The sequence below is a fragment of the Dysidea avara genome, chromosome 6 (assembly GCF_963678975.1).
Source record: "Dysidea avara chromosome 6, odDysAvar1.4, whole genome shotgun sequence".
Classification (NCBI taxonomy): domain Eukaryota; kingdom Metazoa; phylum Porifera; class Demospongiae; order Dictyoceratida; family Dysideidae; genus Dysidea; species Dysidea avara.
Window position 1 is genome coordinate 1,051,407 of NC_089277.1, and position 13,569 is coordinate 1,064,975.

Below are 13,569 nucleotides of genomic sequence, written 5' to 3' on the forward strand. Positions count from 1 at the left end.
ATAGGGGGGAGTTGAAACTGTTTAATGTCCCGCTCAGGGACTTGATCACCAGCTAACAAGTACCTAAGGAGTTACCAGCTGGGATCAGCAACTTCCACTGAATTCAACCTCACACATTACTTCTTGCAGTAAAGGATTTTACTATAGATCAGGTCTATGAATATAATTCAGAGAAGCCAGTCAATGTGAACATCACAAACTTCATAGGCCACACCTGGTTGAAATACATGTGGGTTGTAGATCTTCAGCTATCCGACCCTTGTTTATCTGTACCCTAGTTTTTTTCCGAAATTGGAAATGGCTGTTTTATTAGAGTATTTTGAGTACAGTTGTGCATTCTATTAGAGTATATCAACAGAGCTCTGTATAAATGTATGGGCTCCAGTTATCCAAACAATTCACTTATCCATTGTCTGAGACCATTGGGGTTGAGAGGGTCCAACAGTTTTGTAAGGAGTAGAAATTGTAACATGGAGATGATAAAAATTAATTATGACTTGAATGTTTGTAAATGATAAGCACAAATTGCATTTACCCACTGCCTGGTTATCCACACCCAGCCATGAACCGTATTTTTCTTAAGATATTTCATAAGTATCATGTGTGCACATACAAGTTACAAAATTTGATATATGCTGTGATGGTCAGCGTAACTGATGGTAGTCTATTGTTAATTAATAACCAACCGACCCATCTCACCACTGTTACCATCACTACCAGGAGGTCAAATTATCACTTTAATTCTGAGTTGCTACCAGTATCCTCACAACTAGCAGAAGGATCACTTACCAACTTTTAATCCTTCCTCGCTCCAATCTGGTTGATTAAATTTTGAACCAAACAAATCACTTGTCATCTCAGACTTGTATGTTTGTCATCTACTTAGTGGAGTAGTGATTCTGTTCCAGTCCACAGGTAACAACTCCAGTCCACAGGTAACAGCTCCAGTCCACAGGTAACAGCGTGAGTGAAGTTTGAGAAGCAAAACCAATAATACTGGCATATATTTTAAGTTGGTGATTTGTGGTATATTCAAGGCACAAGCATGGAATGTCTCTTGAGCCTAAACTGACGACTTGGCACATATTCCAAGGTGACCTATAGTATGTCACATTAACCACAGGCATACAATCTGGTCACCATCCTAATATGGTGATGATACAGGTCTCACCATTAGCATGTCATCAATGTGTGCTAGTGGCCACACATGTGGTAGGTGTTAATCTGGTCAGCTTTACTGGTTACTGGTTGACAAACAGTGTCTGATTGGTTGAAATTTGCCAGTATGCGGAGTGCAAATCAAAGCCATACGACTACTACAACATAGTGAACTACAAAGACACCTACCAACTACCTGGAATCTTCAGTTATGCTAGAATAACAGGTTAGTATAGACCATCTCAAGATGGCTGAGACTAGTAACAACAGTACTGTGTTCACCTTCTACAAAGATGTTCAAAATGAACTGGACAATCACTTCAGTAAGGCATTGTCCTCACCAGCAGAGAATGCAAGCAGTCATTCAGCCACTTCTCTGCTATCTAGTAAGTTATAAGCCAATAATAACTAACAAGCTAGGATGTGTAGCTGAATAGGTTCTGTATTGTACACTGAAGTTTTAAGTCTATTTTTAAAATTGCATCACATTCAAGGCTAGTTTGTTGTGTTATTGAAGTAGCATATTAAAGTGATAGCTAGTGTAGCAACACAGTTATTGCTGAGGTTAACAGCCCAGTATCCCTCCAGGCTTTATCAAGAAAAAAGACAGGCGTTAACTGACACTATTTCAGGTGGCTGCCTTATTTGGGTGCAGTTATACCACACTACAAAGGTACATGTAACATGCTTACTGTGAGCATGCTACACTGAAGCCTTCATGCTGCATCCTGAGGGTGCACTATATGGGTGCCTACATATTTGTTTGTTTACAGCTTGTAATTGTAATAATTTGAATTGTGCACACCACAATACCTAAAACAGACATTATAACATTTAATCAGTTCATGTCAATAGTGTCCTGATTTAGATGGCTACTACACGTTTCCTTGTAGCTCCCTGTTATTTTTGTTCCATAAAATAACCATCCATTGTTCATTAATGTTTACAATGATGTTCCATCTTCATTACAGGTAGCTCATCGTCAAGTATTCTTCCTCCATTATCAGCCCCTCCCCTCCAGTCATGCAGCACAACATCTCCACTACAAGTGGTGTCTCCTTACTCTACTGGACAAGTGTCCTCTCCCACCTTTATCTACCCACCAATCTTCCCAGGGAATTCCCCAAGCACAACCAGCTCCAGGATGAGATTACAGATACTTCACCCAGAGATGTCCAACTATCTCATATATCCAGACATTGATACATTCCATGATCTTCCTAAGGTGCCGGGACAGTCAGATTTCCCTGGTCCCCCACCTAAAGTACAACTTAGTGATACAGTGGTGTACCCACCCAGCTTCCTAGCCTCTCCAGGATTGACACCACAAGCAGGGACTGTCCCTTACAGGCCAGCAGTGATGGACATGAGCCCCAGGCAACAAATGGTTTACCAGAATAGGCCACTATCATGGGATTGGCAAGGTAACAGGGAGGGTGTTCACTAAACTGGGGATGATAAGAAATGTCAAATATATGATTAGTCCAATGTTGAAATTCTAATTTCATTGCATTAATTTTACCAAAATTCCACATTTTTATGAATCATTTCCTTAATACAATACTATCTGGATTTTATCCAATAATACACACCAATAATACACACCAATAATACACTACATATTAGCAATTTTGATAGTTGTAACATTATAATATGATGAAACCTCTCACAATAGAACACACAAGGACTGATCCCAACAGTTCTAGTTCCATATAGTGTTGAAGAGGACAGCCTCTAATGGGTGATCCAAAGTGTCCTACTGATTTTCACTTCATCAGCTGTTTATATGCTGTACAGTACAACTCCCACTATTGTAGTGGTGTCCATATTTGTCTTATTCAAGTCAGATATGCTTCACCACATTGAAGTTGACTGGTTTCTAAATGTTGTGGTGTTATTATTCCAGTCACAGTAATGTTGGTCAAGTGGTCTATGATGTAGCATGTGATGTTTGAAGGCCTGAGGGCATGGATATAAACTATGTGAATTGCCCACTCAACTGTACTGGCACCTTTTGATATCAGCTGTTGGTTTTGGTACACAATTACGTAGGTGTGAGTGTAGAGTGACTAAGTGGGCAATAGCTTTCAAGGTCAGAGTGTGTGTGTGTGTGTGTGTATGCTGTGTGCATGTTTAAACTGTGTGTGGTTGTGTTGTTGTATGGAAGAACAGCTGTGCTGAAATATTGGACCTAAAATAGAAATCAATCACATTGTGTGTGATGTGGTCCAGCAAAATCAGCACATTTCTTTATTCAACATCAAAGACCACTCTTCACAATGTCCTGTACAAGGTGATAATGATAATTTCAATACTAACCACATGTTAAAACATTATTAAAAGAAGTGGTTGACCTAACCACACCAATAATAACCAATTATATAGCATTATTATTATTAACGAAAATTAGATAACATAATATTTTTAATGGTAATTCATTTCTTCACCCTCAACAGATTACCCAGCTGCTGCAGCAGCTCCAGCCTCTGCAGGCAGCACCCAGCCACTCCCTCCCAGCAACACCATCATGGACAGCTACCATAACAATCACATGATCGAGTCACCCACCCTAATATGGTAGACTACAACTATTAATATTTATCATTAGAATAGTGTGACACACTATAATATCACAAATGTGTACATTATCACCTTAAAACTATATTATACTATAGTATACTATAATATACTTCTGTGTTAAACAGTTACACATGTCATTCATGGTCATTGCTGATATCACTAATACTATACTCCATAGGGGAATACTTAAGGTAGCTGGTGACCTTATCACATGGTGACCTATTAAGCAGGTATCCGGCCACTTTAGACACAAACAACATTTAGGGATTATCAATCTGGCTGGTTTGAAATGCTCCTAGTTTGTGCCAGATGTAGGTACATCAGTCAGTACACACATACACGAGTCATTGTAGTCAACCAATAGTGTCTGGATCAGTTTATACAACACACTGGAATTTGAGAGTGTAAACAACTTCGACAAGGTGTAAGTGATGCAATAGTGACAAAGTCTCCGCCTTATTGCATCATGTTGACCCCAACTAACACCATGATGACCAAGTAACATCAATGGTGGGTGTGATTTGTTAATCAGTGGTTAACCACCACCAGTATGGTACCTCTCTACAACATGTCATAATCCTTTTATCTCCTCACTAATAAGGCTTCCATATAAAATTCCAGTTTTATCTTAGAAAGTGGACAATCTCCAAAAGCAAATCATTATGTTACATCAATATTAGAACCTGTTTTTAACAGCCACCTCTCTAAAAAGGCCAACATTAAAATTAATTATCTTACTTTGCCTGTCCATGTAGACAACTGGCTTACACAACAAAACTACTTAACAATGAAACTCTAGTAGTCTGTTCATCTTGTGAATTAAAACAAAACAGGTGACTTGAATCAGATGGAATGTGTCTTGCAGTACCATCTTCAAGTACTCTAGTTAGTCAGAGATGGCAGCCATTTTGCAAAAAGTATGGAATGGTATCCTGATTATCAAGGTCAGTTTATGTACTAAGGGATACTTTGGGACCTTAACTAAGTGTCTGGATTATGTAGGTGTCCTCAAGTGTCCACATTAACAGGTTACAGTACAGTTGATATTATACAGTAATGATTTATAATATAGAAGTGATTGGGTTGTTGTTAATGTCTGTGTTGTGAGTAATGTCGTGTGTAATAATGACCACCCCGGGGGTGTGTCCTGTATGTCGGTTGTGGCGGTGGTAGCCCAGGCCAGTGATGCTGGTGGTATGACTTGTACGGCTTCACTGCCGGATGTAATGATATTGTAGAATAGCTGTCGCCTCTAATGAAATGGATCACATGATCAGATAATTATATGAGCTACTTACATGTTGGGTAGTACTGGGTAATGGTAGGTCATGTGATCCCCTAATGAGAAACATAAATAAAAAAGATTCATACACTTCAAAACAATGAGTACTACCAGTACCCTGCAAAGAAATACATCAGTCAGTAAGTTTAAACCATACAGTTTGAATTTGGTGGAGAATATGCAACCAGGAATATAACCCTTCTTGACTGGTTGTATCCTATCTACCACCAAGAGTTCATAATATATATATTGAGGAGAGTATCCTACTCTCATATACCCCTATAGACAGTGTTGGGAGTAACGCGTTACGTAATATTATTACTTTTGTGGTAACTAAGTAATATAATGAAATACACTATAAAAACAGGTAATATAACTCAAGTTACTTTACTTACAAATGTAACGCGTTACCTAAGTAATATAGTTGCTGTAACGAGTCTAATATTATATAATATTACTACTACAAGTAACGAAGTTACTAATCTCATTAGTTATCCTCTGAGTAACGCCTAACCACAATGAAGTAACGAAGCCTACTGAATGAAGCTTATTCACCAGCTTCTTACTTATAACCAAGATTTGCACATTGTCCAACAACGCAATCATGTCACGTGATAAAGTGGTAGTTTCACACGTGAAAGCTTAAGGCTGTGAACACAAAGTAATATAATATGTAATATTATTTATTTTATGGGTAATATGTAACTGTAACTAAATAGTTCAGTTGCAAGTAATATGTAATATGTAACTAGTTACTTGCCCAACACTGCCTGTAGAAGGGCGTATCATGAAGTTATGACGTAGGACTTCTGAGTTCGTCTGTTTTTCTTTGTATAATTAATGATGTCATTAGTTGAACATAGTATCGATTGGACGCGTGCCTAACAACATTGCTAGCAACCAAATTAACTCCAGCTCTAAGCATTTCTCACCAAACTACAATCGTTCCTTCATGGGTTAAGACCGCTTCGTAGGCGTTTCTTGTTAGGCCATTCGCGGATACGGCTATCCTGAGCGTTGCAAGTGTAAAATGGTACTAACAATCTTACACTTTTATGGCTGCTCATACGTCACAAACCACAACATCTTGTCGTTACGTCATAACTTCACAATACGCCCTTCTACAGGGGTATATGAGAGTAGGATCCTCTCCTCAGTATATATATTATGAACTCTTGGTACTACTAACTCCACATTGTTTCTTTGTAAATTATTTTGACAGATTCTAAATATTATACTGGGTGAGTGGTTATCACACCATCCAGTGAACAGTAAAGTTCACCACTACAGGTGGGTGTGACATCTGTGGCACTATTACATGACTGGACACTACATAAGCCGACAATGATTGAAGATTAACATCACCATTGTGAATCCCAATTATGAGACACTAAAATTATTGCTCCTACGGAAATGCATGAGAACCATTGTATATGTGACTAGCAGTGTTGGGTGTAACGCGTTACGTAATATTATTACTTTTGTGATAACTAAGTAATATAACGAAATACGCTATAAAAACAGGTAATGTAACTTAAGTTACTTTACTTACAATTATAACACTTTACCTAAGTAATATAGTTACTGTAACGAATGTAATATTATTACTACAAGTAACGAAGTTACTAATCTTGTTAGTAATCCACTGAGTAACGCCTAGCCACAACGAAGTAATGAAGCCTATACTGAATGAAGCTTATTCACCAGCTTCTTACTTATAACCAAGATTTACACATTGCCCAACAATGAAATCATGTCACATGATAAGGTAGTAGTATCACACGTGACAGCTTAAGGCTGTGGACACAAAGTAATATAATACGTAATATATTATTATAGTTACTTTATTTTATGGGTAATATAACTGCTTTAGACTCTATTTCACATTACACTCAGATTATTTACCTCATCCACGGCTGTTTCTACTGTAGGCTCGGAAAAAGAGACTGGTTTTTTACAATGATACTAGCGCCATGGCAACTATGTGTCCTCACGTGACTAAATAATCGTGCTCGTTAAATCACTGCACGTGAATAACGCATAGCGATTGGACAAACCCGATTTTGAGCATATGTTATATTGTGCTTAAAGGCGTGGAGTATATTAGAAAACAAGGTGGAGTATATGAGATTTATTACCCACTCAAAACAGCCTAAATAGAGTCTAAGTAACTGTAACTAAATAGTTCAGTTGCAAGTAATATGTAATATGTAACTAGTTACTTTTACAAAGTAACTTGCCCAACACTGGTGACTATAATGCTAGGCTGACTTACTTGGTCCAATCATTGCAGAGTCCCAGTGGGTGTGGTTGACAGGAGTGGACTCATCTAGTGGAGGAATCATGTGTGCTGGACTCCACTGACGATTACTCCTACTGAAAGGGAAAACTCCCACATGCCCTGAGGGTAGGGGTGTGGTACAGCTCACCTGACACTCCCCTTGTTGGACTTGATGTAATTCTGGAGATAATTTGATGACTGTCGCCTTGGTAATGGCTTTAACTTTGGAGGTTTAAGTGACTAAGAATATATTATTAGCTGATAACTTCAAGACATGAATGGAATAATACAAGAGATTGAAATTTGAATAACTTATAACAACATTTAAGATATGAACTTAGGAATATTTTTTTATAACATTTCTTATGTGGACAATCTTACAAGTCACATACTATATGTATCCTTCCCAAGTTGATATCACAACAAAATATGTTACTTTCACAGTTTATCCAGATATGAACATAGTGACTTATATTCCTACCTTAATAGATTGAGCTACTTTTGATTGCTGCAAATATGAGCCACATCTCTTGTTCCCAGATTTGTGGTGGATATCTTCCTGGTACGAAGTGTCACAGCTTTGTGATTTATATAATAACTTTGATCTTATTCCACCATGAGTCATTTCTATTCCAGTACTAGCATGAAGTCTTTTCCGGTTCCCATTCCAACTATTAGATGATGGTTCACTGTCATTCCAATGATTATGTACAATTTGGGGGTGTGGCTCATGTTGCTGTTCTCCAGTTGTAGCTGCAGCTGCAGTGTTCGTTAGTGAAAATGAGTCAAGCCCAGCTCTTAATTCTTCCACCCTTTCCTGTTGTGTATGGGACAGTCCAACACCTTCAAAATTAGCCTCCATCATTGCCATGGTGATGGCCATCTGTTCATGGACGTAGGAGTTAAAGCTGTTACTATTTCTCAACTTTCGACGCTGTCCATCTTGTGCCCTCCCCTCTTGTGGTGGTGCTGTAGTGCAGAGTACATACTGTAGTAGCTCAGGGTCTTATTAGACAAGGGGACACCTCACTATAATGGACACCAGATCGTCCTCTTTCAGAGAGGTAAATGCTTCTTTTTCTTCAAATAATAGAAGAACGGATCACTACATATAGCTGGTGTAATGTGGTGCATTAATTTGATGAAGGCCACACCAATGAATTTCGTAAAATTTTGTAAAATCACTGAGAAAGACAGCCTAAAGGGAGAGGGTACAGCTACACAACCCCAGGTAATGCAGTGGTGGTAGAAATAAAAGCAGGCAACTTCTAACCATTTCAGCATATGACCTATGACCCAAGTTGTTGTGCATTTTTCATTAACAACCCCAAACAACAACAACAAAGGAACTGATTTATGAGTCTTCTGACTGGTATTGGGTTATATACAACTGAAGTTAGTAATTCCTACAGCTCAGCTGCAATGAAAAGCAAAAAAAAATCTTTTTGACGTCTTACCAACAATCAACACATCAGCGTCTAAACACAAGGTCCAAGTATTTTGGATATATAATATTTTTGATAGACTGACAGGCTTGAGACCAACCAATAGTGTCCTGATTATCAAGGTGTCCTGATTATCAAGGTGTCCTGATTTTCCAGGTCAGTTTATATACTAAGGGATACTTTGGGACCTTAACTAAGTGTCTGGATTATGTAGGTGTCCTCAAGTGTCCATATTAACAGGTTACAGATTACACAAGTTTCTTACCTTCTAGGTTAGTCTCTGGATTCCTATTACTCTTCTGACCTCTATAACATGTCTGTATAGTGACCGCAACATGTTCCTCCTGGTTATGGGAGACCACAGGTTGCTCGTCATGGTCTAAAGAGTCTGATACAGGCATCTCATCTATGGGTATACTAATAGGTGTATCACTGCTATCTTCAGTTTGTTCTGATGGTGGAGGGTATCCCCCTGTTGTAGTAACCATGGCAGCTGAGGACAAGGAAGCCTTACTAGCTTCTACTAGAGGTGACGGTTTTGCTTTAGGTCTTTTAAGGACAGGAATTTTTGACACACAACTTGAAGCTCTGCTTGATGTCTGTGAAGACTTCGCTGAGCCATGAACTAACCTTCCTTTATCACTGACTATGTCATTGTCACTGTTAATATGTTGTTGAGGTGTAGTGCTGTGTACTGGTGAAGTAGCACCATTGTTTACTGGTGTGTTCTCATTGGTTCGTTTATCTACATGTTGGTTGCTATGGGACGAGTTCCTAGCAACTGAATCAGCAGCTCTTGAATGACGCTGCGTGTTGTCTCTTTCACCATCACGTAACGTGCTTGCAGCAACTGGTTCCGGCCCGTCATCTTCCAGAGAGTCATCACTGAGGTTGACGTCTTCTTGGACGTGTTTACCCGCCGCTTTGAGGTGCCGACTCCGCTGGGATAGCTGCTTCGAATTAGTTAACGAATTAGCACCGTTCTCTTCTCCATCTGGTTCACGTCTATTCCTATTTTCCCCACTCGACATATCACCCCAGTGATCCCATTATTTAAACCCACAAGTAAATGTTCCGTACTCGCCCCCGCCTTCAGTTACATTACTGTCGTGGGTGTGGCTGATACAATGCAGTTCCTGCGAACTACAGATCATCACGCTTAGTTGTTTTAACTGTTATATAACTATAACAACTTTTAATAAAAAGGTGGAGCTAAGGTGGTCTGATTTTGCAGTTTGGTTGTGTGCTATATCCCGCGAAAATTCTACGACCAGTCTTATTAGTTTAGCATTGCTGAGCAAGCAGCACAGCTGGTAGGCTGCCACTAACACTAGGTTGAGGCTGTACTACAGTGAGTAACTAGGTAGCGAATAGTGAAGTTATCCCTTGATCCCAAACTATGCCATATTAAATACTATGATTAAAGATTTAACGAAAACTAGAGAAGCTGCTGGAGTGATATGGACATCGAGCCGTCCGCACCTCGTGTTGTACTAAGCCACAAGGGACGCCAGTACGACTCTGGCATAGTCCACGACTCAAGTCCTACACGATCTATGCAGATGGACGGAGGACCGCTGCAGCAGATCAGCCACTCCCCTTACGTGTCTTCGCTCCCCCCAGCTGTCGCCAATGTTCCCAAGGAAGATATACGAGGATTTCTCCACCACAAGAGAGTAGGGAACTACCTGCTGGGACGAACACTAGGAGAAGGATCGTTTGCAAAAGTCAAAGAAGGAATGCATGTCACCACTGGAGAAAAGGTAAACATATAAATGCATTATAACACGTGCAAGGAAGAATGGTTGCGACCACACACATCATAGCCATTAGCTGTTAGTTATTGGCACTGGCTACAAAATGGTAGCTATTACCTACATAAAGATCTTACTCTCTTCTGTATCATATTTTTACCATTCATGCAGCCAGCACATGCTCAGTAGCTACCAGTTGTCACTTTCAGATTTGTACCATTGATATTGGCGACTAAGTTTTAAATGACTGGTTCTTGCATATTGTGGTCCCATGTTTTGACTGTACTGGCTTTTGTGTTTACTCTCCAGTGCCTGACTGGTAGAATAGTTTTACGTACATAGCAGACGTTGTAATGGTACGCATGTCTACACCATACAGGTTGCTGTTAAAGTGATAGACAAGAAGAAAGCTAAAGATGACAGTTATGTAGCAAAGAACATGCGTAGAGAAGCCAGGTTACTGCAGTCAGTATGTCATCCTAACATCATCAAGTTATTGGAGGTGATAGAGACTGATAACAGTTACTACCTAGTAACAGAGCTCTGCTCTGGTGGAGAGCTAATGCAATACATCTACAAGCAGAACTTTTTGGAGGAAGCTGAAGTGAGAAAGTTTGTCAAACAAATTGTGTCTGCAGTAGATCACCTTCACAAGAGCAACATTATCCACAGGTGAATCAGTGGTTATAATATTGCTTCTTTGTTTACACCCATCCTTTATCCCACTGGCTTTGTGGGATTAGCTGTGGTCTTGGTTAATTGCATTCCTCCATCTCCACATTGCACGTTCAGCTAATTAATTAATTGTTTGTAATTATAGGGACTTGAAGGTGGAGAACTTGCTGCTTGATGCAAACATGGACTTGAGGATAATCGGTGAGTTTGTGGTCAATCATCACCTTACTACAACATATATGTCTATTCCATATTTGGTTTTGTTATTATGTACATAAACAAAGGAAATATTCTGCGTGCTTAGATGACAGTGCATGTTATTTCCTGCCATTTTCCTTGATATTCAGTTTCATCGTTTGTTTACAGATTTTGGTCTCAGCAATGTCTACCTCTCAGAGCAGGAAGATGGCACAATGGAACAATGTGCCACTCAGTGTGGTTCCCCAGCATATGCTGCTCCAGAATTACTGGGTCATAAGAGCTATGGACCAGTAGTTGATGTTTGGAGCATGTAAGTGGTCGTTGCTGTGATGTACTATGTTATACACACATGTATGTGTGTAGTGGAGTGAATATGTACGCCATGTTGACTGGACGTCTTCCCTTTACTGTGGAGCCCTTCAACATCGCTGCACTGCACGCTAAGATGCTTGATAACAAGATGGAGCCAATTCCAGACCATCTCAGCTCTGGTAAGTACCAGAGAAACTGATACACATTCAAGTTAACTTGTTGCTCATTAGGTTGCAAAGATCTGATGTGTGCAATGCTCAACCCAAAGCCTGAGGAAAGGATCACACTAGAAGACACCATGAAGCACCCTTGGCTAAATGTTGGCCTGATAGTGCCATTTGGTCCCGCTCCCTACCCTGGGTTTCCTAAGGAAGAAGACATCAACCAAGACATCTTAGAACACATGAAGCGTTGTATGAGCATCTCGGCCACTCTCAGTGAGATCAAGTCTTGTCTGATGAACAACAGAGCAGTCCAATCATCTGCTGTCTACTGGTTACTGGAAATGAGATTGAAGAGGTACATTAAACTACACCAACCAAAGAAGTCTAAGGTTAGAAAGACTTCTCTTGATGATGGCTTCAGTGAGGGCATAGTTGAGGAGACAATTCAATTACCAAGAACCGTCAAGAGGACTGGCTCAAAGGTAAGGAGAACACCTTAAGTGTATTACCAGTCAATTGTCTCATTCTACAGAAGGGTAGTAGGATGAGGCGATCAAACACTGAGAAAGATGTTACAGCATTAGTCAAGGGAACCACTGAAGGTTCATCACTGCAACACCGACGATTCTCTGGATCGTCTCGACTAAATGAGAGGAGGAAATCATTGCCAGTAGAACACCTTCGAGATGATATTCAAAAGTTGAACTTCTTCACCAGAGAAGAAAAAACATTATCAATTCCACGCACTAGAACACTTTCCAGTAAGTACCCTTCATGCTAATAGTTTGTATATTATTGATATTATTTAACAGCTTCTAGTGGCAACACTCCAGTTGGACTATTCCCAGTAGCAGTGGATAGGACTAATAGGTTCACTCCTAGTACATCTCCTGGCTCACCAATGGAGCACTTAGAGGAAGGCTATTTTGTTTCAATGAAAAGGAACAATTCAGGAGAACTCAATGCCATTAGACAGGCACTGGGTAGGACGGTACATCAGGCAGCATGGACGTCTTCTCGTACTGGAAGCATTCCTGGTTCTGTAGCCAGTTCTCGTTCCAGTTCCAGGCCCAGTTCCCATTACGAATGTGACATGGACCATGATGAGCTAATGGTGTCAGAACCTGGTAACTTACAATTCCTTCGTAAGGAAAATGGATTTCAGGATGAAGAACTTGAGCACCATAAACTACCCTTCATATCACAACCCCCTCATTCTGCTAAACGAAAGAACAGTTCAGGAAAGCCGCCACAACGTCGGAAATCCTTACCGGATGAATATGAATTGCAGTCAGAAATGACACCAGATGCATTCCTCAGTGAGGCATTGAGAGTGATGAGTAACATTAGAATGTTAGAGTTTGAAATGAGGAACTCTTCTGTGATAGCTTGTCAGTTTAAAGGAGTCCGTTTCCACATCACTATAAGTCGTGGAGGAAAGGGACGTCACCGGATGCACTTTGAGTGGATGTCTGGTGGAAATGAAAAATACTACGCAGAAATACGAGACCACATGATCAATATGTTGGTTTTATAATTTCTGTATAATTATTTATTTCTTGTATTGTCATTTTATTTACTCATGATTTTAATTTAATTATATAAATTGATATTCTGTTCAAACTCAAGTATTCAGTAAACTTCAGTGCACATAGCTTGACATAGACCTTGTGAGTGCTTATAAGATGAAGCCATGTTAATTGTTGGGTTTTAATAC

The 13,569-nt window shown here is 39.7% G+C and overlaps 3 protein-coding genes across 5 annotated transcripts; 2 read left to right on the plus strand and 1 right to left on the minus strand.

Moving 5' to 3' along the window:
• Positions 1 to 113: 113 nt before the first annotated feature.
• LOC136257597 (uncharacterized) lies at positions 114 to 3,901 on the plus strand. Of its 2 annotated transcripts, none has more exons than XM_066050836.1 (3): positions 114 to 1,544; positions 2,130 to 2,582; positions 2,834 to 3,901. In XM_066050836.1, exons 1-3 carry the CDS (start codon positions 1,406 to 1,408, stop codon positions 2,872 to 2,874), a joined length of 633 nt encoding a protein of 210 aa, XP_065906908.1. In that variant the 5' UTR covers positions 114 to 1,405; the 3' UTR covers positions 2,875 to 3,901. The 2 variants fall into 2 exon arrangements, with proteins under 2 accessions (XP_065906908.1, XP_065906907.1); XM_066050835.1 differs by having other exon boundaries at positions 3,615 to 3,901.
• An 858-nt stretch (positions 3,902 to 4,759) lies between these two features.
• Positions 4,760 to 9,846, minus strand: LOC136257594 (uncharacterized). Of its 2 annotated transcripts, none has more exons than XM_066050832.1 (6): positions 9,012 to 9,846; positions 7,783 to 8,270; positions 7,450 to 7,541; positions 7,296 to 7,393; positions 5,037 to 5,076; positions 4,760 to 4,990 (listed from the first exon to the last, which is right to left on the minus strand). In XM_066050832.1, exons 1-6 carry the CDS (start codon positions 9,775 to 9,777, stop codon positions 4,828 to 4,830), a joined length of 1,647 nt encoding a protein of 548 aa, XP_065906904.1. In that variant the 5' UTR covers positions 9,778 to 9,846; the 3' UTR covers positions 4,760 to 4,827. The 2 variants fall into 2 exon arrangements, with proteins under 2 accessions (XP_065906904.1, XP_065906903.1); XM_066050831.1 differs by having other exon boundaries at positions 7,296 to 7,396.
• A 2-nt stretch (positions 9,847 to 9,848) lies between these two features.
• LOC136257590 (hormonally up-regulated neu tumor-associated kinase homolog) lies at positions 9,849 to 13,480 on the plus strand. The gene is made up of 8 exons (XM_066050826.1): positions 9,849 to 10,509; positions 10,880 to 11,172; positions 11,321 to 11,376; positions 11,542 to 11,686; positions 11,740 to 11,867; positions 11,919 to 12,334; positions 12,385 to 12,613; positions 12,665 to 13,480. The coding sequence occupies exons 1-8, from the start codon at positions 10,207 to 10,209 to the stop codon at positions 13,387 to 13,389; spliced, it is 2,295 nt and encodes a 764-aa protein (XP_065906898.1). The 5' UTR covers positions 9,849 to 10,206; the 3' UTR covers positions 13,390 to 13,480.
• The last annotated feature ends 89 nt before the right edge of the window (positions 13,481 to 13,569 follow it).